The 24,682-nt window shown below is 34.0% G+C and overlaps 3 protein-coding genes and 1 long non-coding RNA gene across 4 annotated transcripts; all 4 read left to right on the top strand.

The window, feature by feature from the left end:
• The first annotated feature begins 918 nt into the window (after positions 1–918).
• LOC108853283 (exocyst complex component EXO70H1) lies at positions 919–2,854 on the top strand. The gene has a single exon (XM_018626711.2). The coding sequence runs from the start codon at positions 998–1,000 to the stop codon at positions 2,789–2,791; it is 1,794 nt and encodes a 597-aa protein (XP_018482213.1). The 5' UTR covers positions 919–997; the 3' UTR covers positions 2,792–2,854.
• Positions 2,855–3,860: 1,006 nt separating this feature from the next.
• On the top strand, positions 3,861–4,916 carry LOC108852158 (uncharacterized). The gene is made up of 3 exons (XR_001949450.2): positions 3,861–4,422; positions 4,491–4,556; positions 4,645–4,916. It is a non-coding gene; the product is annotated as an uncharacterized LOC108852158 (long non-coding RNA).
• A 10,954-nt stretch (positions 4,917–15,870) lies between these two features.
• LOC108851689 (3-ketoacyl-CoA synthase 12) lies at positions 15,871–18,047 on the top strand. The gene is made up of 2 exons (XM_018625153.2): positions 15,871–17,711; positions 17,804–18,047. The coding sequence occupies exon 1, from the start codon at positions 16,237–16,239 to the stop codon at positions 17,665–17,667; it is 1,431 nt and encodes a 476-aa protein (XP_018480655.1). The 5' UTR covers positions 15,871–16,236; the 3' UTR covers positions 17,668–17,711; positions 17,804–18,047.
• Positions 18,048–21,573: 3,526 nt separating this feature from the next.
• LOC108850865 (uncharacterized) lies at positions 21,574–24,462 on the top strand. The gene is made up of 4 exons (XM_018624327.1): positions 21,574–22,537; positions 22,631–23,502; positions 23,580–23,772; positions 23,846–24,462. Exons 1-4 carry the CDS (start codon positions 21,574–21,576, stop codon positions 24,460–24,462), a joined length of 2,646 nt encoding a protein of 881 aa, XP_018479829.1.
• Positions 24,463–24,682: the final 220 nt, after the last annotated feature.

The raw sequence follows: 24,682 nt of genomic DNA, 5'->3' as shown, positions 1-24,682 counted from the left end.
CGTTTGAGTTTCTTTGAGGCCTCCACTTTATGATTCAGCAGCACAGAAGAACTCCGTATGTGGATTACCAAAATGTAATCAATTGTTCATACTCCTGAATTTCCAAATTGCTCCTTTTACAAGTAAGTTTCTAGCTTGTAGATTGTTTGTATTTGGTGTTGACCAAAAAAAAAAAGATTGTTTGTATTTGGTTAATCTCTCTTGCAAGATTCTGACAAGAAGAGAGGATTTGGTCTAACTTGAGTTTTAAAGATTGTATTCTCTTTGTTTCGTCAATATAGTATGGATTTCTTTTTTGGATAAGTTAGTATGGAAATATTTGCTTCACTCCAGATGGATTTGAGCAGTGTTTCTCTCTGTTCTTTCAGCCGAAGAGTGGGCAGTGCATTTTGCTGTCTCAGTTTGAGGCTTGAAGATTTGATGAGCTTCATGTCCCCTCAGATTATAAATCCTTGATCAATCTGATTGATGAGTTCTTACATCCATGGGGTTGTCGACAATGTTAGGTTCTCTAATTATTTGTTAATTTTATTTTTAGACCTTCTTCTATTATTTTTTTTTTAAAATGGCAAGATCTATTTTTTCTCAAAAAACAAAATGGGAAGATCTCAATTTCACATTCTACGTTAATTAGGCAGACAAAACTCAACATACATGAAGTTTTAGAAAATATCATAATTACAAATAGAGTATCATATCCAAATCCATTTTCTTACTCCTTTTTGCTATTTTAGAAGTGGAATTGTCTAAAGTCTAATTCAATAGTAAATCGATTTTCTTTTCTTAGAAAAAAACAAAAAAAAAAGAGAATTGAGGATAACCACAAGCTTTTATAGACTCGAATCAAAGACCTCAAATAAAATAGTCATTGAAAACTTTACTTCCTTAGAACCTCCAAAACCAACATTTTCTTTATCATTTCTTCACTTTCCAATCAAATCTACAAACCTAAAAACTTGAAACTTGATACCAAAAAAACTAAAAAAAACAAAACAAAATGATGCTACTATTCAAACCGTCTACGGCCCATGCAAAAAGGTCAAAACCACGTCCATACCAAAGCTTCTCCGAATCTCTATTGATGGATAGTATCGAAGCAACAGAAGCTTTCACCAAGAAATGGATATCTCCAGACCATCTCTCCGCTTGCTCCTCGTGCACACTCTCCTCCATTTTCTCCACCGACAACCGCCTCGAAGGAAGAAAATTCGTAGACGTTGTAAACAGCTTACAATACGCTATCCAAGGAGTAATGCTGGTGAATCCCGAGTCACACAAGCTGATCACAAGAGCACATAATCTCCTCAGCTCCGCGATGAAACACCTGGAGAAAGAGTTCTACCGAGTCCTAAAGTCGAACCGACGGAATCTCGATCCAGAATCCGTCTCTATCAGATCCATCCCATCGTTCAACCCTAGGAAGAAAGTCTCCAACTACTCGAACGTTCAGAAATCCGAAGAGGCGAATATCATGACCGATCTTCAAATGATCGCTGATTGTATGATAACTTCTGGCTACGAGAACGAATGTGTTAGAACCTACAAGAAGATAAGAAGATCGATCATCGTCGACGCGTTGAGCAAGCTAGGTTTCGAGAATCTAAGTTTCGGAAAGATTCAGAAACTAGATTGGGAGAGCATGGAGAAGAACATACAGAAGTGGTTAGACGCTACCAAGATTGTAATAAACAATCTCTTCGACAGGGAACGCATCTTATGCGACCACGTTTTCTCCACGTCATCCTCCGTCGCCGAGTCTTGCTTCTCGGAGATCACGCTCGACAGTGCGTTGACTCTCTTCATCTTCCCCGTGAGCGTCGCGAGGTGTCGCAAGACCGTCGAGAAGATCTTCTTGACTCTCGACGTCTACCAAACGATCTCTGACCTTCTCCCACATATCGAAGAGATCTTTAGCTACGACTCGACTTCTGCTGTTAGGTTACAAGCAGCTGACTCGTTGAGGACCCTAGGAGAAGCTATTAACTCGATGGTGGCTGAGTTCGAAGCCTCCGTCGCGAAAGAGTCGTCGAAGTCGGCGATACCTGGCGGCGGGGTTCATCCGCTCACGAGGTACGTGATGAACTTCGTCGTGTTCTTAGCTGATTACAACGAGTCCCTCGGGGGACTTCTCACGGAGTCGGACCTACCTTTACCCGAAGATTACTACAGGAACATCGACGTAGGAGAGACATGTTCTTCTTCTTCTTCTACAGTGACAACTAGGCTCGCGTGGCTGATCCTAGTCTTGCTATGTAAGATCGACACTAAGTCTCGGTTGTACGAGAACATGGCTCTCTCGTATCTTTTCTTAGCGAACAATCTTAATTACGTGATCGACAAGGTACGCAAGTCGAATCTGAGAGTCGTCTTGGGAGACGAGTGGGTGACGAATCACGAAGGGAAAGTGAGTCAGTACCTGGAGAAGTACGAGAAGGTGGCTTGGGGAGAAGTGTTGACGTCGCTTTCTGATGACGTGATGGTACAGCTCGAAGAAGACGTGGCGAAAGAGCGATTGAAGCGGTTCAACGTAGCGTTTCAGGGAGCGTTACAGAGGCAGAGGAGTTGGGTCGTGCCGGATTCTAAAATGAGAGAGGGTTTGAAAGATTCCGTGACGAAGAAGTTAACTGATGTTGCTTCTTTGTTTTATGTTAAGTACAACGTGGAGACTTGGGAGGATGTTGTCAGATACGTCCCTAAGGATTTGGGTAATTACCTTTCTGACCTTTATTTGGGAGCAGGAAGGACTAGTATTAATGTTCCTTCACTCAAAATTTCGGAATCGGGGCGTTGATAAGTATTGGAGGAAGTGGTGTATATTGTACATTTAAGGTTGTAGTGATGAAAAATTGATAGTTGGACCGATCTGCGTTGGACAAGTGTTGGCATGTGAAGCCTTGTGATTGCTTAGCAAGAGTGTCTATATCGTTTCTACCTTGTAGTACGTATGTGATTGACCAATATTTGTATTGTGCGACTTTGAACACTATTTAGTATTTACTAACTATGCCACTCCTCATTTTAACCTACTTCATTTAACTTGCTAAAATAGATGGTCAAATATGGGAAATTAACCAAACGTTCATACTGTAAAAGTCTGAAAAAATATATAACAATTCTGCTTAAAACTGAGTATCGCCAGTAAAGTGGCTTGATTGTTTTCTGGTGGTGAAATCAGAAAGGTTTGCAAAAATGAAATTTAATAACCTTATCAATTTACCTCAATTATGAGACGATCTTGAGACCTCCTTCCATATTTTCTATTACTGAACCATTTTTGCAAACTTTTCTGGTTTCACCACCAGAAAACAATCAAGCCACTTTTACTGGCGATCTGTTGACCAACACCAAAAGTGGAGATCTGTTGAATGTGGGAACTGGTCTCACTGGATCGATCAATCAACATTGATGAATCGATCGATCTAAGGCTAAATAGCCGAAAGATGAAAAGCGAGAGATGGCTTGCTCTCGGATTTTGTCTGAAGATTAGATCAATCACTTTGGTTAATGAATCGGCCGATCAAGTGATGTGTTGGGCCAAATTTACTTTGTTTTTTTCCGCCAGAAAATAAATTTAGATGACTGAGTATAAGTTTAAAGTTTCCGGATGACACTATGAGCCCAACCAGTAACAATAATTGAGGAAAATAATAGCAAGGAAAAGAACGTTCCACCTAGTTCCTTATATCTTATCTTATAACTAAAATAAAGTTGCCTTTTTTTTCTTTTTGGGGGGATTAATCCCACGTGGCACCTTATTTATTTTTTGGGCTGTCGTATTTTTAGTATAGATTAGCTGGGCCTGAGTGTGTTTGCTTTAGTTTTTTGGCCCATTGACCCTAGATTTCTCCGTGGTAAGCTTTGAGGTCTCTACTATGGCCGCCGAAATTTCCAGACGAAAGAAAAATGAAAAAAAACTTATGAGCGTTTACAACGTCTTTCATCACTCCGCAGCATTCAATCCCAGTCATTACGTTCATCCCACTCCTCAGCGTTCAATCCGAATCATTGGGTTCCCAGAGTAACTTACTGGAGCTCTGAGTATAAATACCCCCTCATCCAGAGATGGAGATTGCAGCTTCAACTAGAACCAGAAGAATACTCTGTTCAACTTTCCGGTTATTACAACGGCGAATCCCCAGATCCTTCTTGCCAAATTGAGAGCTGGGCGGCCGTTGGAGACAACTCTGGGCGGATCCGGCGTGGCGTGTCAACATGCGAATCTGATACTCATGATTGAGAAGATGATAAAGAAACCACAGTTGGTGGGTCTCAACGCGAGAGACGATCTTCTCAAACAGAAGCCTGTTGGTTGCGATTAGGACAAGTTGAACATGCATTATCTGAAGCTAAAGTCTGCAGAGAACTGAACCTGATTGGCCTAAAGAATTTTTCCGAGCAGGTGCTGCTCTTGGTTTGCTACAGGTAATAAAAATCATCTCAATTCTATTACAAAAAGCCTTTAATTTACTGAGTTATCAATGAATCTCCAGCGATTTGATGAGGCAGCCAATGCTTTTTACAAGAGAGTAAATCAAGTAGATCATTGATGCTTTCAGGTTTGTTTGAAACCCTCGTGATGTTTTGTCTTTTAAAAAAAAAAAAGTTTTCTCAAGAGAGTTAAAGTGTCTTTTCTTTCTTCTACAGACCAGTTGTGTAGATGCTCGACGGAAGTTTGACGCCAAGGATAAAATTAAGGCCAAACCATAGCTTCTTCTAAAGAAGCTTTGTTTAGTATATGTATGAAGTTTTGATTTTGCTTCTTACCTTGGTCTCTCCCCTATGCAGTTGTTGCCTATTTTACATATATGTACTAAAAACTTCAGGTCTAGAGCTTTTTTGTGCTCTGATTTTTTCATTGTGTTTGGATTTACAGCTTTGATTTTTAAAAATCGTAAACAATAATTTTATTTGTTTTAGTTAACATGTTATTTTATTTTTGCCAGCAAAAATCTAATTTACTAAACCGTTTTTGTCTTTGGATATTTAATCTATTACTACTCAAATCTGAACGACTGACTAATAAAATATAACTCTCTATGTTAGTATGATAATATCTAGAAATTTTTCATAACACTATTACATACAGTCCTAAGACTGTCTTTGTTGCCGACATAAGTTACCACTTTTCTCAATGATGGTGCGTAACCGCTGTCAGCTTCACTTCCCCTCCCATTTAGGCAACCTGGAGAAAGGAGGAGAGCTTATGAATGTAGACATGGTCTCGATCAGAAGGTTATCATACTCAAGCTTCTACCATTTAATCTGTTATAGATTTACTCAAAACCTCCAGAACTTTACGGTTCTCCAATCACATTTTAGATTTGCAGTCTACCCTGATCCATGAAGCCATTGCAGTACATAGACTAAACACTTTCAAGAACTTCATCACTTTCAAACCCCTCATGAAAGAAGGAGAATTCTATGCGCTTAGTAACTTCGATGAGGTTACTGGCAGCAAAACCTTCAACAATGGAAACTAAATCATTCACTACATCTGAATTGACATGTATGTAAGTAGCCATGGGCATTTTGGTACCTTTTCAGATATGGATACTATCTATTTCGAATATCGTTTTCTGGATTTTAAAAATGATCTAATTCGGATATTACAAAAAACAGGGCCGGATTCTCATTGAATCCTCCTGGATCTGGATGGGTTCGGGTTCTAACCGAAATAATCAAACTATTCAATTCCACGCTGATATTTTATAACCAAACTACTCAAACTTATCTAAAATAACTTAAAACCAAAATACTCAATCTATATAGTAGAAATTGGTTATTTTTTATTTCTGAAAGTAACCATGAATACAATGTTATTTGAGTATTTTTATCCAAAACATCTATTTTTATCTATAAATATCCAAAATAATTAATATATTTTATTTATAATTTTAATTTTAGATATTAATACTATTATGAATATAATTAAAATAATATTACATATATATGTTTGGATATGTTCAAATACTCATTCGGTTTTCGGATGTTGAAAAAAGAACTGTTTCAGATATTTAGGCAACATACGATCGGGTATGGATATTATGCCCAGCTCTGTATGTAAGGATTAATATTGCTACACACTTATGAAAGACAACACACTTTAATAATAAAGAAGTTGGTGTACCTTTATTCTACTAAATGGGAGAGGACATTGTACACCAGCTCACGCAAGGAAGGACCTCGGCAGTTCACCGATTCCTCCTTCACTATGTATTTCAGGCTGCTGTCTACATACTTTGGAGAGAATGGAATGGAAGGAAGCATGGAGACAACTCCAGTTCAATAGATGTTCTCTTTCGGTCAATCAACAGACAAGTGAAGAATAGAGTAATGACTCTAAAGCAAGAGAAAAAGATGGTGAATGCTTACCAAAGCTGGATTTGTATAGGCTGATCTAAAAATCAAAGTGGCCCATATCAATTTAATCTCTCCAAACCCTAAAGACCCGACCATTACTCGACTCTTTCATTTCCTTATTGTTTCATGTGTGTGTAAATCGTCATTCTAAAATTATACATCGTAGTAATTATTAAACAAAAATATATAAATGTAACCTCATTTCCTAATATACACAAAGTATGGGAGGATTTTTACTACTTTAAAAGGATGAAACAATTTATTATATTCCTTCAAACAAGATAATCACAAAAACAAACATAACTATTTACTTCCCTTCTAGAACACGAACTTTATATAATGTTTAAATTTCAACTAAATTAGTATTGTTACGTCTATTAGCGTTTTGCTCTACATTTATTGAATTTGGTCAATGACAAGCATTTATGATACTCCACTTATAATCAGAAAAATATATCATTTTCTTTTAACATATTTTCAACATCAAAAATTTTGAACACAATCTCTTTACGAAAGACACAAAATAAATTGAAAATTCATTTCAGAATAACATGTACAAATCCGGCGCGTAGCGCCGACAGATCACTAGTATATATATATATTTTTTTTTTGTTTAACCTGGGGTATCCCGAGACTATGGAAAAGTTTAAACTAATCTCTAAGAGGAGATACTGTCCACGAATAAAATCTTTTCGGATATGCAAATAGACCCTAAAATATGAGCTCATATCCGTGTTGGTGTCCAAAAATCATGACTAAATTCCCTCCGGCAGAATTCAAACTCGCAACCTAGATACAGAAAAATCTGGTCCTTACCATTGGACCATGATATTCTAGACAAATTCTTTATATTTTTACTAGTTGCAAATAAATTTTATTATTTGTAGGATTTAAGTATTCCTCCGCATTCCTTTTCTTACGAGGAATTATAGTGTAAATATATTTCACATCAAATTAGACAATGAACTAAATTAATTCTTTCTCTGCAGTTTTTTTTAATTAATTCTTTATCATGTTCTTGCCTTTTTCTTTATAATTTCTATCACTTTAAAAGTGGTCACTAGTTGGACCGTATGAGTTTTGTAACCTAACTTTTGGAAGGAACCCCCACTTTTAGAACTCTCACGAAAACAAGAGGTAAGAAAAAGTAGAAAAACGTTTGAACAAAAAAAGAGTAGAAAAACATGAGACTGATGGGAAAAACCACAGAGGGTCGAAGAGAAGGAAAAAGAGGACATTGTCAAGAGTACAAGTTGTTTCTCTTTCTTTGCTCTATGAGTTTTATCTTTTACACATTCACATTTACAGTAAGCTTAGATCTTTAGCCTATAGTTGAACTTTTTTCTTGGTGAATAAAGAAACAGTGAGATTATATTATGTAACTCTCAAGTCCTTGTTAACACATTAATCGAGTAAATCATTAAGAGTATCGTCATCTTCTTAAAATATCAAATTAAATTCCATATTGGATAATTAGATAAAGAATATCTAATATATAAGAAAAATTCAATTCTATTAGTACGAGTTTTTTTGGGAAGAAAACCAAAAGTAAATCTATGCGGACTAGTCTTTTAGGACCAGAGTGAACAATATTGTATTAATCGGATAATATAGAGTTAGACATGAGATTTCACAATTTCAACAATTGGTATCAGAACAGTTGACGAGAAATATGTAAGAAGACCAAAATACTCTTCGAAATATGAATGAGATCCTTCGAATTATGAATGAGAGGTATGTGTGGTGGAAATCAAATCAAAAGATCACGGAAGTCAGTTGTGGGACAGATGATGAATATGATTTTTAGTTTAAGAGAGAAAATGTGAAATATCAAACTAAGTCTCACATTAGATAAGTATGTAATATATAAATAGAAGTCAAATTCTATTAGTAAGATGCATTTTGAGAAAAAAAACCAAAAGTATAAATTCATTTGGACCAATCTCTAAAATCCAAAATGAACAAAAAGAAAACGGAGTAAAAAGTTATTTTGTATTATCCCAAAAGTTGGACATGAGCTTAACAATCCAATACCTATATATTGTTAAAGAAAACGGAGTAAAAAGTTATATTGTATTGAGTAGGTATTGAGTATTATCCCTTTAACTGACTCAAACAAAAGAAAAGTTACCCAGGTTAAGCTCATGTCCAACTTGTTAATACTGAATTTAATTGCATTCAGTCACGTTGACTTGTTTATAAACCGCTAAATACAAATATATTTTAAATAAAACTAGGTAGAGACTTGCGCCTTGCGCAGGATGAGAATATCTGAAAATAATTGAATTTATTTAACATTTTTGTTAATAATCTCCACATCCCTCTTTTCTGTTAAAAAAACAAACAAAGCTCCGTTTAGTGAATATGTTTATCTGCGGAAGGTAGAAGTACACTATGTGAAAGGCGTAAAGGAACCAAAAGAAAGTCAAAGTGGGTGATTGGTTTGGTTGTATTTCTTTATTTTAGTTTTATTTATTTTTAAATCACTAAATTTTACCAATCATGTTGTAATTTTATTTTTAAAAGTTAAAACATACAAAAAATTTCTATTAACTTTTACCAATCATGCTTTAGCTTTACTTTTAAACATACATCAATAAAATTAATACAAATTATTTTCTTATCTATTTTAGATAAAAACCCTACATCTTTGTTTTATATGATGTAGAAACGGTAAAAATGAAAAAATTACCTATTATATCAAATAAATTAGATAATGATAGTAAAAACATTTATAGAAATTTTAATTTAATTTTGTGTGTTTTAAAAATTATTGAAATATTTTAAATAACAAAAATATTATTTACATATCACATCTTAAATGAGAGTAAACTTTGACAATTTATAAAAATCATTAATATAAATTATTTTGGTTGATAAAAATAATTATTTTATATATACACTACTTATTTTATTTTGAAATATCTACAACATATAACTTACATCTACAACAAATTTACTTACATCAAAAATCTCTGCAGAAAAATCTGAAGTAAAAACTCTAAAATTACAACCAACTTACTTACAGCTAAATTTTTACACCTAAATTTTTACAGCCACAGTCGAACCAATCATCACCATCAAGTATCTAATTTATTAAAATAGAGTCATATTAAAAATTTACCATGACATGTTTTAAATTTGGACATATTGAACATGTGATTAAATATAAAAACATGATTCTTATGTAATTTTGTACTAAAATAAGACATGCGCCTTTCGCATGATGAGTTTAAATTACAACGTGAAAATGACCAAATTTTCTATAAATATAGTATAAGAATAACAAAATTGAAAATATTTAAAATGTATTACTGATTTGTTATTTAAATATGTGTGGATATATTCAGAAAGTGTATAAAAGCATGATCAATTTGGGTACAGAATTTTTAAGTATCATCTCGAAAGAAAAAATTAATGTTGTTTTATTGAATAACTTAATTTATAAGTTGAATAGGACAAATGAAAATTCCAAAAAAAAAACATGAATTATTTTTAGTGTTGACTTGAAGTTTTGAGTCATATTTTTAAAAATATCATTAATAATTTAGTTTATATCACTTAAATGTGAATATATTCCATATTTTTGTTAAATTAGTTAATTAATTTATTATTTTAAAATGTCTTACCTAAAACTAAAATACTAAACATATATATATATATACATACATATTCAAATAATCAACCTCATTTATACAAATGGAAATAAATGAAATTTATTTTCTAGAGTTTAAATGTAAGTAAAGCTGAAAATTGAAATGTCAAAAGAAATATAAGTTATGAAAAAATATTTATATTTATACTGAAAAACCCTAATTTTAGAAACATTATTAAAATTCGAATTTTACATTACTAAAATTTGAATTTTACTTTAGAAAAATATATTTTATAAAAATCATTACCACTACGCATGTCGTAGAAAACTTCTTAGTTGCCTATAATTAGTTTGCAAATATAATATCTCATTTATGGTGACCGGTGTAATTGTTCTACTCAAGATATATATGCTTAGAATTGCATAAATATTGCCTCTATTTACGTTATTTTATTTATGGAAACTTGAAAGCTAATATCTTATTTCCTGGCGTGACCATATTAAAATCAATGATTGGATCATTTTAGGAAATGATTTGGGGCTAAATTAAATATTATATATTGCACCTGCCCACCTATTAATTGGTTTATGTTATAACTTATAATGCACTAACAAAATATGTAATATAAGTACCAATGGTAATTATTGTAAATTTTCTAGTAATTAAAAGTCTAACAATTAACATGGTTGAAGAGATCTCTAAGTTTGACACATAAGCTAAAATGGCATAGTTGTTATTAATCTACTAATTTAAGGTTAATCTTAAAATTTGCTTCTCTTTTAATAATAAGAGGATTTAAGATATAAATTATTCTGAATTTAATTGCATTTTGTCCCGTTGACTTGTTTATAAACCGCTAAATACAAATATATTTTAAAGAAGATTTAAGATATAAATTATTCGTCCCTGTTAAATCATTAATTCTAACGAGTTACGAAAGTGAATGAACAACGTACCTGCTACCAGAACGGATTAAGGCAGTTTTAACTTTTAACACAAACGTGATACTTAGGACATTAGTCGACTAGTCTAATGTCTTTCCGTGACATATACCCCATACTAAGAGTTAATATAGTCGGAATATGCTTGCCTCTCGGCTACAAGAAAAGAAAAATATGCTAGCGTCTCTGTTGAATAAATAAAACAAGAGTAAGAATGATTGTATCTGTATTTAATTGCATTCAGTCACGTTGACTTCTTTATAAACCGCTAAATACAAATATATTTTAAAGAAGATTTAAGATATAAATTATTCGTCCCTGTTAAATCATTAATTCTAACGAGTTACGAAAGTGAATGAACAACGTACCTGTTACCAGAACGGATTAAGGCAGTTTTAACTTTTAACACAAACGTGATACTTAGGACATTAGTCGACTAGTCTAATGTCTTTCCGTGACATATACCCCATACTAAGAGTTAATATAGGCGGAATATGCTTGCCTCTCGGCTACAAGAAAATAAAAATATGCTAGCGTCTCTGTTGAATAAATAAAACAAGAGTAAGAATGATTGTATCTGACATCTTGTTGTTAGGTTGGTCAATATTCAGTAATAAAATACTGAGCCTGGTATATTGTGGAAGGCTGATGAACGTTTGGATATGAAATAAATAGTTGCTAAAATTATTAATATTCAAGAATTGTAACAAAACTATATTACTATAGTTTTGTGAAAGTCTGCTCCTGCCGCAAAGCTGTTACAAATTGAAACGGCTTTATGACTTTTTGATGTCTGATAATAAACTTTCAACTGCTGACAAAAAAAAAGGAAAATAAACTCTCAACCGTGGCAAATCTTTCGCGTATGATTAGCACTAAATATTACGAATATGGTCTCTTCAGCAGTTCAGCTGCTAGCCTGCTACTAAACAGGTAGTTGGCAGACATTATTAGAGAAACACTAATAAAAAATAGTTACATACTCCGAGTGTATTAACAAATAACAATTCACGTTGCAGTGCATTAACTTCAAATCTAGAAAAAATTTCTCGCTCGTGACCCGTCCCACATTTACAACCACTCGAATGTACTTCCTTTAAACTTTGGCAATTATAAACTATAAAAAACTTTTAAGTTAGTATATAATGAAATATTTGTAGTAACAAATACATTTGCGTTCTTGCAAAACAGTTAATTCATTATTTTATCTTCTGTAAAAAGACTACTCTTGTACCAACAACAAGGACTCCAAGAACATCAATGACACTCCAACTATAACCCTGGGCCAAATATATTGTCTTGCTTTTTCTGTAGATATGAATAATATTACGTGTTATATACACATTGTCATGTTTGATTTGTAAAACCAGATCACATGCAGCATGCTGGACCAAAACCAGTAATTTTGTTTTAATATTCTTTGTTTATAAAGATACAGATGGGGGTGCCTCGATTAAGATAGAACTCATTTATTGATTGTTATACATAATCATGTACATAAAATTTATATGAAAGAGAGAATCAGATTGACTCAGTATGGACTCTATGGAAGGATTAAATTAAATGAAAAGAAATAAACGAGAGAGTAGACTCAACATAGCTCCCCATGTGCATGCATACATGTAAATGTATAAACAGCTGCATGTATATAGTAAGTTATTAAAGTCATAACCAGAAACCCCCAAAATAAAATAATATATTATTTTTGTTTTCATACGTATATTTACTCGAATACGATGGTATGGACATGTATTGTATATATATGGCGACGGCACACCAAAGGAGTGGCATCTTTAATAATTACTATTCGTATGTATAATACATATGGTCAAGCATCCAAATGAGAAAAAAGACCCTAAACTTACAACTCTATCGATATCTTTTCATTATAGATACAGCACGGAATTTTAATTATATATCACATATACATATTTTACATTTTATGCCGCCAAAGGAAACTCTCAATAATTCTTCCATCATTTGGAAAATTCTTCTAAACTACAGTATTGCATTCCATAATACAGTTGCGCCCTTTATTACATATAGCTACTAGCTAGTATTATTATTCGATCCAATGTAGATTATTATTATTATTATTTGTTTAAGGATAAAGGACTATTTTACAGAGACTTTTAAAGACATCACCGTTCTTGCTGGTAGCGATGATCATGTTCCAAATGTTCCTGTCGATGATTTTTATCGTTGTTGTCAATTGTCATCGGCCTTGTTGTCTCTCTGTTCTTTTCCTATCACACTGTTATAGGACCAAGTGTGATAATATACAGAGCTGACCAAGCAGATAATGGATAGTAAGTAAGAATGTGGAGAATATTAATGTGTTAGTTATCAATCGTTGTTACTGTTAATTTTGCACATCTAACTTCATGACAAAATAAAAATAAAAAAACTTCATGCATTTGATAGATCCTTGTTATTGAGACTATAACGGCGATTGCAGCTTTGTGACTATAACGGCGATTGCAGCTTTGTTATATGAAATCTATTTTTTTTTAAAGAAAATTAATATATAAGAAAATCTGACGAAGTCGTCTTGGTTGACTACTAATGTCGTCTCCTCATTTATAATCTCAGTCTCCAAAACTCTTAATTACAACCTTTGCTTTCACTTGTATAAATAGATTTTGATACAATTTCTAGCAGCCTGTTGACTGCATTTATTTACATTTCGTCGTTATCTATCAAACAACCAACTTTTCAACTATCTTACTATGATTATATCTAAACCATAATGCGAAAGTCAAACTAGAATTGACAACTGCTTGTAATTATACACCAAAAATGTTTATTTAGTAAAAATTTTATTTTGTTCAAGATATGTTTTAAAAAAAAAAGGTTTACTTAACCAAAAAAAAGCTTACTAGTTTCTTCACCTGTTTTATATTAGATGTCATTTTAGTTTATTTTCTTGTTTCACAAAGAATATCGTTCTATAATACCAATACAATTTATATAACATTATATAGTACCAATATAATTTATATAACATTTCAGTTCAAAATTAATTGTAAAATGTATTGATCTTATAAATAAATATATTTATCTAAAATGCTATTGGTTAGATATGTGATATTAGTAAAAACATAAATACATTTTAATGAGTTTTTTAATATATGTGAAAAGTGTCTAAATAACATTCTTTGTGAAACGGAGGGAATAATTTCTAATGTAAATGCTATGAAATACATTTCAGATTACTAAAGTCTTCTATAGTTTGGATCTTATACAAACAAAAGAAAAACTACGTCTTTTTCAAAAAAAAACAACTATTATTCACCTATAAAGATATATTATTTACGGTTGTGCTAATTATTTGTTTTCATTTTCTGTTTGTATTATTCTAGTTTTCCAACTACAAAAATGATTAATAGTACTCCGTTTCAGAATGATCTATATTTTAGGAAAAATATTTCTTTTTAAAAGACAATATTTTACATTTTTAATATATATAGTAATGACAAATTGTAAACTTTAATAGTATTAATTCTATTTATTGAATTTTGATTAATTAAAAATCATAAAATAGCCAAACATATAAAATAATACATTTTATTATCAAAATTTTACGTGTTTTTAATAAGTGTGAAAACTCTCGAGTATACATTATTTTGAAACGGATTAAGTATTATTCAACTAGTCTGTGACACTAATGCACGGGTATATTTAAATTACTCCACATTGGCATTGATAGTGTTAAGTTCCTGGAGCCGTACTTTTACTATACATAAAGGTCCATGCACATGTACACCTAACTAATTTGTTGGAGTGAGAGTTGAATTAAATACATACTAAATAAAGGCATAATACTTACATTCCACAAAGATACAATTTTAATATTTTCACATATATTAACAAAACATATTAAATTATTATAATAAATATATCATTTTTGATAAATTTTAATAACTTTTAACCAATCTTAATTCAATAAAACCAATTATTTTTTGCAGTTTACAACTTCTTCCTAGAAAATACAAAAAGTTTAGTTTTGTAAATTTTTTTTTTCTAAAACATCTATCTTAATGGAACAGGAGGAATAAGTTTTTAGAACAACAGATGAAGAGAAGATGAAGAAGTAATAAGAAACGCACGCAGAAGGTGTGAGACAAAGTGTTTGTTTAAGTAATGAAAGATTAATACGTTATCTCTACTCAAACCACTTTTAGTTGGTGGACGTTGAGATGACTCAGGACAACTTCACGATCTCTTGCATATATTTAGTTTAATTTTGGGTTACTTGCCTCCCCCCTTTGTTTGCTCAGACTAACCTTTTGAAGAATCTCTTTAGTTATAGTTCATAGAACCAAACAACGAAATTAAAATTAAGTGCTATAGACATCAAAAGAAATGTTGTATAGGGTATGTCTCTTAGCATCTATATATAGGTAATAGTCGATCTAGATATTATGAATGATTTATAGCATATGTGATAATCACTCTGCATAGCCAAACAAAGAAAATGAGCTCGATACTGTTTTCAGCCTCTGCTTTTGCTATATTATTCTTTTTTTTTTTTTGTAAACTTTTGCTATATTATTCTTCTTTTTGAAAATCAGCATAGATCAATAACCAACGACTTTTGATCCCAAAATCGAAGCTTAAAACATAATTTAAACCAAACAAAGTATATCTATATAGTAAATCATGTCTAATTTTTAATCATGATATATTTGTGACTAGTCATATTTTTCCATTTTTTTTTACTCTGTGAAAATTTTGTGATTTTTATAAAATTAGTCACAAACGCATCGTGACTATTTCGTAGTTATACGATAAATTTCTACAAGTGAAACTAAAGAAACAAAAACTCCAAAAGAAGGAGCATAGGTTATGCGTCCAGCTGATGTGTAAACACAACATGTTCATGTTCGAGAGAGAAGATTCGACAACTCAACAATAGAAGAAAAATAAGTATCGACAATGCTATAAATATTACAATACATAATGGTAACTTGTTGTAAGAATCTCTTGTGTTTTAATAAAGGAACAGGTTAAGACTTCTTCCACATTGCATATCCATCTACATCAACATCAACGCATCCCCCCTTATCTCCTAAATCCTAAGTCGCAAAATTCACCGCAAACTTGGGCTGTAGAAAGTTTATTTAGTTTTGTTTATTCTAAGTTATTAAAGTTCTCACCAAACGAAAAAAATTCAACGGTGATATGTAGAACCCACTGAAACATTCAAAGCTGTCGTTTCCTCATCCACTCTCTTATATAATCCCCTTCACAGTCTCACCATATCCTCATGCATCTTACTCACTTCATCATCTCTTCTTAACCCCGAAAACAAAAAGATAAAGAAAAATAATAACAATATGGATCTTCTCCTTCTCTTGTTCTCCCTTCTTCTCTCATATCTCTTCTTCAAGATCTGGAAACTCATAGACTCAAAGAAAGACAAAGACTGCTACATCTTAGACTACCAATGTCATAAACCATCCGACGATCGCATGGTGAGCACTCAATTCAGTGGAGAAATCATTCACCGAAATAAGAACCTCGGATTAAACGAATACAAGTTCCTTCTCAAAGCCATAGTAAGCTCAGGGATCGGAGAACAAACCTACGCTCCAAGACTCGTCTTCGAAGGCCGAGAAGAGCGTCCTTCGTTACAAGATGGGATCTCGGAGATGGAAGAGTTCTACGTAGACAGCATCGGAAAACTCCTGGAGAGACAACAAATCTCACCTAAAGAAGTCGACGTCCTCGTGGTCAACGTCTCCATGCTCTCCACAATGCCTTCTTTAGCTTCAAGAATCATTAACCATTACAAGATGAGGGAAGACGTCAAGGTGTTCAACTTGACCGGGATGGGATGTAGCGCGAGTCTAATATCTGTGGACATTGTCAAGAACGTTTTCAAGAGCTATGCAAACAAGTTGGCTCTCATCGCTACCTCCGAGTCTTTAGGCCCTAATTGGTACAGCGGAAACAACCGTTCGATGATTCTAGCTAACTGCTTGTTCCGGTCAGGTGGCTGTGCCATTCTCTTGACAAACAAACGTAGCTTGAGAAAGAAAGCTATGTTCAGGCTCAAGTGTATGGTACGGACTCACCATGGAGCTAGAGAGGAGTCTTACAACTGTTGCATCCAGTCAGAGGACGAACAAGGCCGTGTTGGGTTTTACTTGGGGAAGAATCTACCAAAAGCGGCCACTCGAGCTTTCGTAGACAATCTCAAGGTCATAACACCCAAGATTCTTCCAGTAACCGAGCTCTTGAGGTTCATGTTAAAGCTACTCATCAAGAAAATCAAGATGCGTCAAAACCCTAGCAAGGGTTCCATGAATCTCCCACAGGGGGCTCCTATAAAGGCAGGGATCAACTTCAAGACCGGGATCGAACATTTTTGCATTCATACGGGAGGAAAAGCTGTGATCGATGGGATTGGACATAGCTTGGATTTAAGCGAGTATGATATTGAACCGGCGAGGATGACTCTTCACCGGTTTGGGAATACGTCGGCTAGTAGTTTGTGGTATGTTTTGGCTTATATGGAGGCTAAGAAGAGACTGAAGAGAGGAGATAGAGTGTTTATGATAAGCTTTGGAGCTGGTTTTAAGTGTAATAGCTGCGTTTGGGAAGTTGTGAGAGATCTCACCGTTGGAGTATCAAAAGGGAATGTGTGGAATGATTGCATTGATGATTATCCACCTAAATCGATTTCGAATCCTTATTTGAAGAAGTTTGGTTGGATTCAAGATGAAGAACTTGAGACTTTTAAGATCCCTAACGGATTTATGTAAAACGTTTTCCGCACAAATATGCAAAACCAGAAAACAACACAAAGGTGAAAATTTTCTTTCTTATTTCTTTCTTTTTTTCCCTTTTTAGTTAATTTTTTACATGTTTTTATTTTGTTAAAGAATGGGATTGGAACAGGGACCGGATATGAATGCATGTAAAAGAAACTTGGACTTCCTTTTGCTTTATATAATTTTTTGTGTAATAATTTGTTGATTTTACACTGTTATAATCAGGGCAAGCACTTCCAATAAGATGAGAATTTTTAATAATTTGCCATCATATTGGAATGTTGGCCTCTTTTTCGTATGTTATGAATTTAATATTTTTGTATTATTGTTCATTTCCACTTTAATTCGATCGTACTATTATTTCGCATTTACCGAAGTTTGTCAAGTTTTAATTCATTTTACTCCTCTTTTCAAGTGATTGATTGCATGTTTTCAATTGTTTGGTTGAAAACTAGTACATAGAAATTAAAGAGTCTGCACTTGACTTATGAATTATGATGTTCAGATTCGGAACATGTCTTAATCTACGTTTCGTTGTTATTGAAATCACATTCACATGTACATGGGAGATATAATTGTTTTTCCTATTTTTATTCTTGGAACAATCGTTCATGTCCACCGTTTTCAATTAAAAATGAGAATGCACGAAAAATGGAAAACAAATTGAAGACGAGTTTGTTTGGTGAGAAAACATTCAATGAGCATTTCATTCCACCACCAGATCTCGGGCCCTGTTTTTCTCCACAGAAAATGACAAAATCGATAGGCATCCCAAAATCGGAGTATTTGATTGGTACGCACATATAATAAAGCTTACTCATATGCCTCAAGACAAAAAATTAAAGTTAACAAATGACCCAATAGGACTGATTTTTTTTTATGAAAACCAATTAGGACTGGTTTAGTTGAGACTTATTTAGTAATCTGGGAAGAAAGAATATTTACTAAACATCATTATCTCAGACTCTCAATGACTTTTTGATCCCATAATTACAGAAATCTAAGCCGTCATACTTTGCGAATAAAGGAAATGATAATGATATATTTTTCAGGTTAGAGAAGACTCCTCTAGGTCACTTGATTCTGTGACTTATTTTATGAACCAAACATCTCTATTCTATGTAGTGAATTCATTATAGTTGGAGTTCTTATAAACGAGAGACCCATCATTTTCATTTTAAATGCATCTATCTTATTAAAACAGAAACATTCTATTGGACCTAACATTTATTTTGTAAGTTTTTAAATTAAATACACCTTTATACTTTATAGTTAAACTTACATTAAATCATTAATGTTTCTTTCTTTATACTATTATCTATGTTTCCAAACAATATATTTATTTCTTTATACTACTATCAATGTTTCCAAACAATATATTTTTTTATACTACTATCAATGTTTCCAAACAATACAATAATTAATCTTAGTTATGTTATATCTATCATTTTCTTTTCAAAATTTTGTAGAAACGTCATATTTTCATAAATTGTAAAATAATGAACTTTAAAATTTGGAGTATAAGATTACAAATTATGAAATTATTACAATTTAAATCAAATTAGATTACATATCGGTCATCCAACAGTTCAATCGGTTAATCTCGGGTTTTAGTAATTTTTTTAATATGAATATTTTAAAAACCTAAATTGAATTGTCAGATCTCCGAATTAACCGGTATAATCACAATCGGGCTGAATTTAAAAACGCTGATTTAAATGCAAAAATATTTTAAATACACACTTTTAAAAATTACCAAAATATTTGTTAAGTTATTAGTGAATTTTTTGATCGTAAAATATTCCGCGCTTCCAAAGCGCGGGTCAAGATCTAGTTAAATGGTAAAAGTAAAACAGACCCATTGTGTCCAACGACAAATGCAACCCCTTGTTCTATGGATGAAAACCAGGAAATTAAATTAGTAGGAATTTGAAATAGTGTATTAATTCATTTTTTTTTGTGCACTGGTGAATTGATTCTGAAAATAATTTAATCAGGATATGTTTTCTATGGTAGTATCTATTTCTAGAACACATTTAAAAGCGATTTGTTAGTCTGTAAAAATCTTTTTACCTTTAATTTTTTTATCAATAAAGATCCATGTTTTAGAAAAGAAATTTGTTTCAAAAATAATTTTCAAAAAATTAGTTAATGGTAAATTGTAAACTTCAAAAGATATTATTAAGTTTATTGAAATTATACTGGTTAAAAATTATGTGGAATAGTTAGTTACAAAAAAAAATGCATTGACAATCAAAATTTCATTTATTTTTTCATATATATAAAAAAATTTGCATATTTTTGAAAAGAATAAAGAGTATCATTTAAAATTACCAATCATACTTTAAATCAATTTTTAAAGATTCAACAAAAAAATACAAAACAGATTTTTTTTGGACAAAACAAAACAGATTTAAAACTCATGTTTATTAAAGAAATATTTTCTATGATATAGAAAGATATACGGTTGTAAACATAATTTTTGTTTCAATTGAATTTTAACAGTTAAAACATATACATCTTCAGCAAAATCTTTTACGATTAAATTTTACGTCATAATTTTTAAAGCTATGTCTCATCAACAAGCCCCAGATAATATTGTGAACCATCTTTTACCAAATTCTGAGATTTAGTGGGATTTCTCAAATTTGATTGTTTGTACTATATTATATTGTGATACGAGGCCATTGCTATTTCTTTGTTCACAATATATATATACGGAAAATGATGTTATTTCTTTATCAAAATATTGTTTACATTGTTTACATTTGGTTCGAGATCAATTATTTTGTATGGGATTATCAATGTTTTTCTGTGCGGGCTGGTTATATATTTTGAAGACTTTCGTTTAAAATATAATACAACAATTATTGGGAGATTTTATTATTATTAGTATATATTTTAGTTTATATAGTTGTCGTATGATAATAATAATAATAATTAAAGAAAGGAACAAGCTAAAAGGGTAATAAATAAGGACAGGTAAGTGACAGAAGAAATAAAGCGGTCCAAAATCGAATAAAACTACTTTTGCTACTCTTTCTTTAAATTCGCCACTCATGACAGATAAACATTTATTTCTCCACAACACGTGGCTTTATTAAATGCCGTTGATCCTCATAAATCTTTGTCAATAAATTGGCATCTGTATCTTTGTAACACAACGGGATTATATTTGGGTTCAATTTGATGAATATTCATAGTAGCCCGTTTATTGAAGAATATAGCCATGGCACTGTTGATGGGACAATTTCGGTCCACTTTTTCCCCTTCGCTCCCTGGCCGCGCGTTAAGCGTGAGGTAAGTGGCGACTCTTAAAACCCATGTGCTCTATTGTTTTATACCAAACCTATTGTTTTAGTCTGTCCAATCTCTAACATAACACTAATTAATTTCTAATTTTAAAAGAGACTCTTCCCGCTCAGTTCTATACTGGAGTCATTTATTGTATGGTTATTAAAAGTCATTGTCCTTATCTTCTCTAATTAAACACAGAGAGAATAAACAAGAAGAATGTCTGAAGAAGAAGACAGCAGCGAAGTTAAAGCATATACTGCCCACAGCGAGGTAGTTATCTTCATCTTTACACTACATCTTGTCATAAATGTTGATCATAAAAGCATGAACAATAAATGAAGAACACTTGAGTCTATAAAGGGAAACCGCGTAGAACATGAGAAATACCTTTCCATTGATATGTATAGAAAGGAATATTTTAAAAACGATATTAGCTCAGCCGTTTTGTTGTTTCTGGAGTAGCTGTTACGCGATTGTGTAGAAAATATAGTTACTCTGAGACATATGAATAAAAAGGTTAGATCTGAGTTTCATGGGGAAGTCGAACAATAAGAGATTAATTTTTTACAAAATAGTTAAAATTTGATCCATTTATTGCAGATGACAGAACAAGACTATGTTCGTATACTCAAAGGAACCTGGGTACGTGAGGCTACTGGAACATGGGTGTTCGATTCGGAGAACGAGCAAGAGATAAAGTATGTTAGACTCAAATCCGGGCTTGAATACGAGGAAATGGTGGACCTCGTGAAGGAGAGACTTCGTATCGAGTCGCGCTACGTCACAATAAAACTGTCATACCAATACCCTTCGTGGATGCTGATAGACGACGGAGATGGGTCAACTCCACAGTTCATATCAGACGACCACGAGGTAGAGGTCTTTGTGCAAATGAGGCGCAAAATAGAGGAGGTCAACCTCTTTGTTACAATTGCTCAAGTCGTCGATGGTGTAACGAAAGCACCACCGAAGCCACATGCAAAAGATGTGGAAGCGGAGGATGAGTGGATGGAGTTTGCTATTTCCGAAACGCCTTTAACGCGTCCCACACTGACGAACGCTGTGGGAGGAAGTTTTAGAGCTGTTGTCCACGAGACTATACCATCGCGAGCAAATGGAATAGTAATAAGGGAGAACCAGCCTACTATCAGGCTTAGAAGCCCACCCCCGTGCGAAGGGAATCGTGGAAAAGGAAAGGCGATACTGAGGGAAGATGACAGTGGAAGCCAGATTGGCCATCGTTTCGGCCGGAATGGAGGTACGCCTTATGCGCCATTTGCTGAGGCTGGCGAACCAAGTAGGGGAGTTAAAAGGAGGTTGTTCTCCCCTGAAGGTATTGAAGATGACGTTGATATGGTTGCTGAACCCTCGGAAGCTACATCTGTGCAAGCTCCAATTCCTGTTACAGAAGCAGCACTCGTTGAGGCGGCTGAGCGAGCTGCAGGCCTAACCCATTGGTCAAGTTTTCAAGATGCACTCCACCAAATCCTTGATGATGAAACGTCCCAAAATGTGCTGTTTGAACGCGATGCTCCCCCTGTCGTCGAGACTTGTGAGAAAGATGGTAAGTTATATACTATACCATATTACATATGTTTAAAGTATAGTACAAATATATACCGAAGTATGAGTTAACATCATCAAATTTTGAAAACAGGGATAGAGGATGCACTGGAGGCAGTGCCGTACGAAGGTGATAATCTATTTGTGGGGCAGGTGTTCAAGTCCAAAAACGATTGCAAGATAAAAATTGCAATTCATGCAATCAATCGGAAGTTTCATTTCAAGACAAAGCGTTCGACACCAACCTTCATGGTTCTTATATGCGTTGCAATTGACTGTCCTTGGAGAGTATACGCCGCACGTGTTGATGGCACAGGAAATTTCCAGATCAGACAGGCCACACTAAATCACTGTTGTACGCTGGATGCACGCCGAAACTACCACAAGTTGGCCACAACTCAAGTCATTGGGGAGATCATCCAATCGAGATTCATTGCCATTAAACGTGGTCCAACGCCGGCAACAATTCGGAAGATGCTTCTCGACGACTTCCATGTCAATGTATCGTATTGGAAATCGTGGAGGGGGCGTGAGATTGCAATGGAATTGGCATTAGGCTCTATGGCAGGCAGCTACGCACTAATGCCCGCTTATATGGGACTCTTGCAAACAACAAATCCCGGTTCCATCTGCGAGCTGCACACTGAGATGTTGACGGATGGGCGCATGGTGTTTAAGTTTGCGTTCATAGCTTTGGATGCATCGGTCAAAGGGTACAGGTACATGCGCAAAGTCATAATCATTGATGGAACAAGTTTGAAAGGACGCTATGGTGGTTGTTTGCTGTCGGCCTCTGCGCAAGACGGCAATTTTCAAATCTTCCCTCTCGCATATGCCATAGTCGACAGTGAGAACGATGAGTCGTGGTCCTGGTTTTTAACGCAGCTGAAAATTTTTGCTTCGGATGAAGATCACCTGGTCTTCGTATCAGACAGACATGGAAGCATTTACAATGCAATTGAGAAGGTACGATTTTCAGCATAGTGCAGACTATACTATTTGATATTATAGTCTGGTTAACATGTTATACGTTTGCAAAACAGGTGTACCCAAGAGCTAAGCATGCCTCTTGCACTGTCCATCTGTGGAGAAACATAAAGGCCAGATTCAAATCCAAGCGCCTGGCATCCTTGATGGGAGCAGCAGCAAGAGCTTACACGATTGAAGAGTTCAATAAGAAATTCCTGGACATTCAACGCGTAAGCCCACGATGTGCTGGCTATCTACTCGAAATAGGTATAGACTTTTCTAATTCTATACTATTGTACATACGTTATAGTTTAGTATATCTAAATTCTTCTACAAACAGGGTTCGAACATTGGACGAGGGCACATTTCGCAGGACAGAGATTCAATATTATGGATTCAAATATCGCAGAATCGTGGAATGCGGTTTTGACGGAAGCAAGGGAATTCCCCCTTATCTCCATGTGCGAGTACATTCGCACCAAAATGATGTGCTGGTTTGCAATACGACGTGGAAAAGCGTTGGAACATAAGGGGACCCTAACTCCAAGTGTCCGCCGAATGGTGGAAGCAAACTACAACGCATCGACGGGGTTTGCGGTCACAGGAATCAGTGAAATGGAATTCCAAATTCAGTCAACAACAGGCGAGTTTCATATGGTCAATTTACATGCTGGAACATGCACCTGCACGTCTTTTCAGCAGCTTCGTATTCCATGCAAACATGCTGTTGCAGCAGCAGGGAGAGCAGGGATGGCAACTGAAGCAATGGTTGCAGCCGCCTATTTCGCTGAGACATGGCACAGCGCATATGAAGCAAAAATTTACCCAATTCCTTCTGTTGGTCGGACCCAAATAGGAGAGACATACGCTGAATCTCTACTTCCCCCCGCCGTTAAGCGTCCTCCAGGAAGACCCAGGAAGCAGCGTATCCTTTCAGTCGGCGAAGATAAGGTGTGAAAATAAATTCTTCAAACTTTAGACTTTACTATATAACTATATAGTATAGTCTGACCTCTAAGTATAGTCTGACCTCTAAGTATTTCGGTTTTGGCCTCTGCAGCGATCCAACCAGCTGCAACCAAGAAAATGCAGTAGGTGCAGGGGAGAAGGTCATAACAAGGCCTCCTGCCGTCATCCAATATGATTAACCTAGTGACAATTCGGGGCATAACATGTG

Source organism: Raphanus sativus, chromosome 4 (genome assembly GCF_000801105.2).
Source record: "Raphanus sativus cultivar WK10039 chromosome 4, ASM80110v3, whole genome shotgun sequence".
Taxonomy (NCBI): Eukaryota; Viridiplantae; Streptophyta; class Magnoliopsida; order Brassicales; family Brassicaceae; genus Raphanus; species Raphanus sativus.
This window is presented reverse-complemented; position numbering and strand designations above follow the sequence as displayed.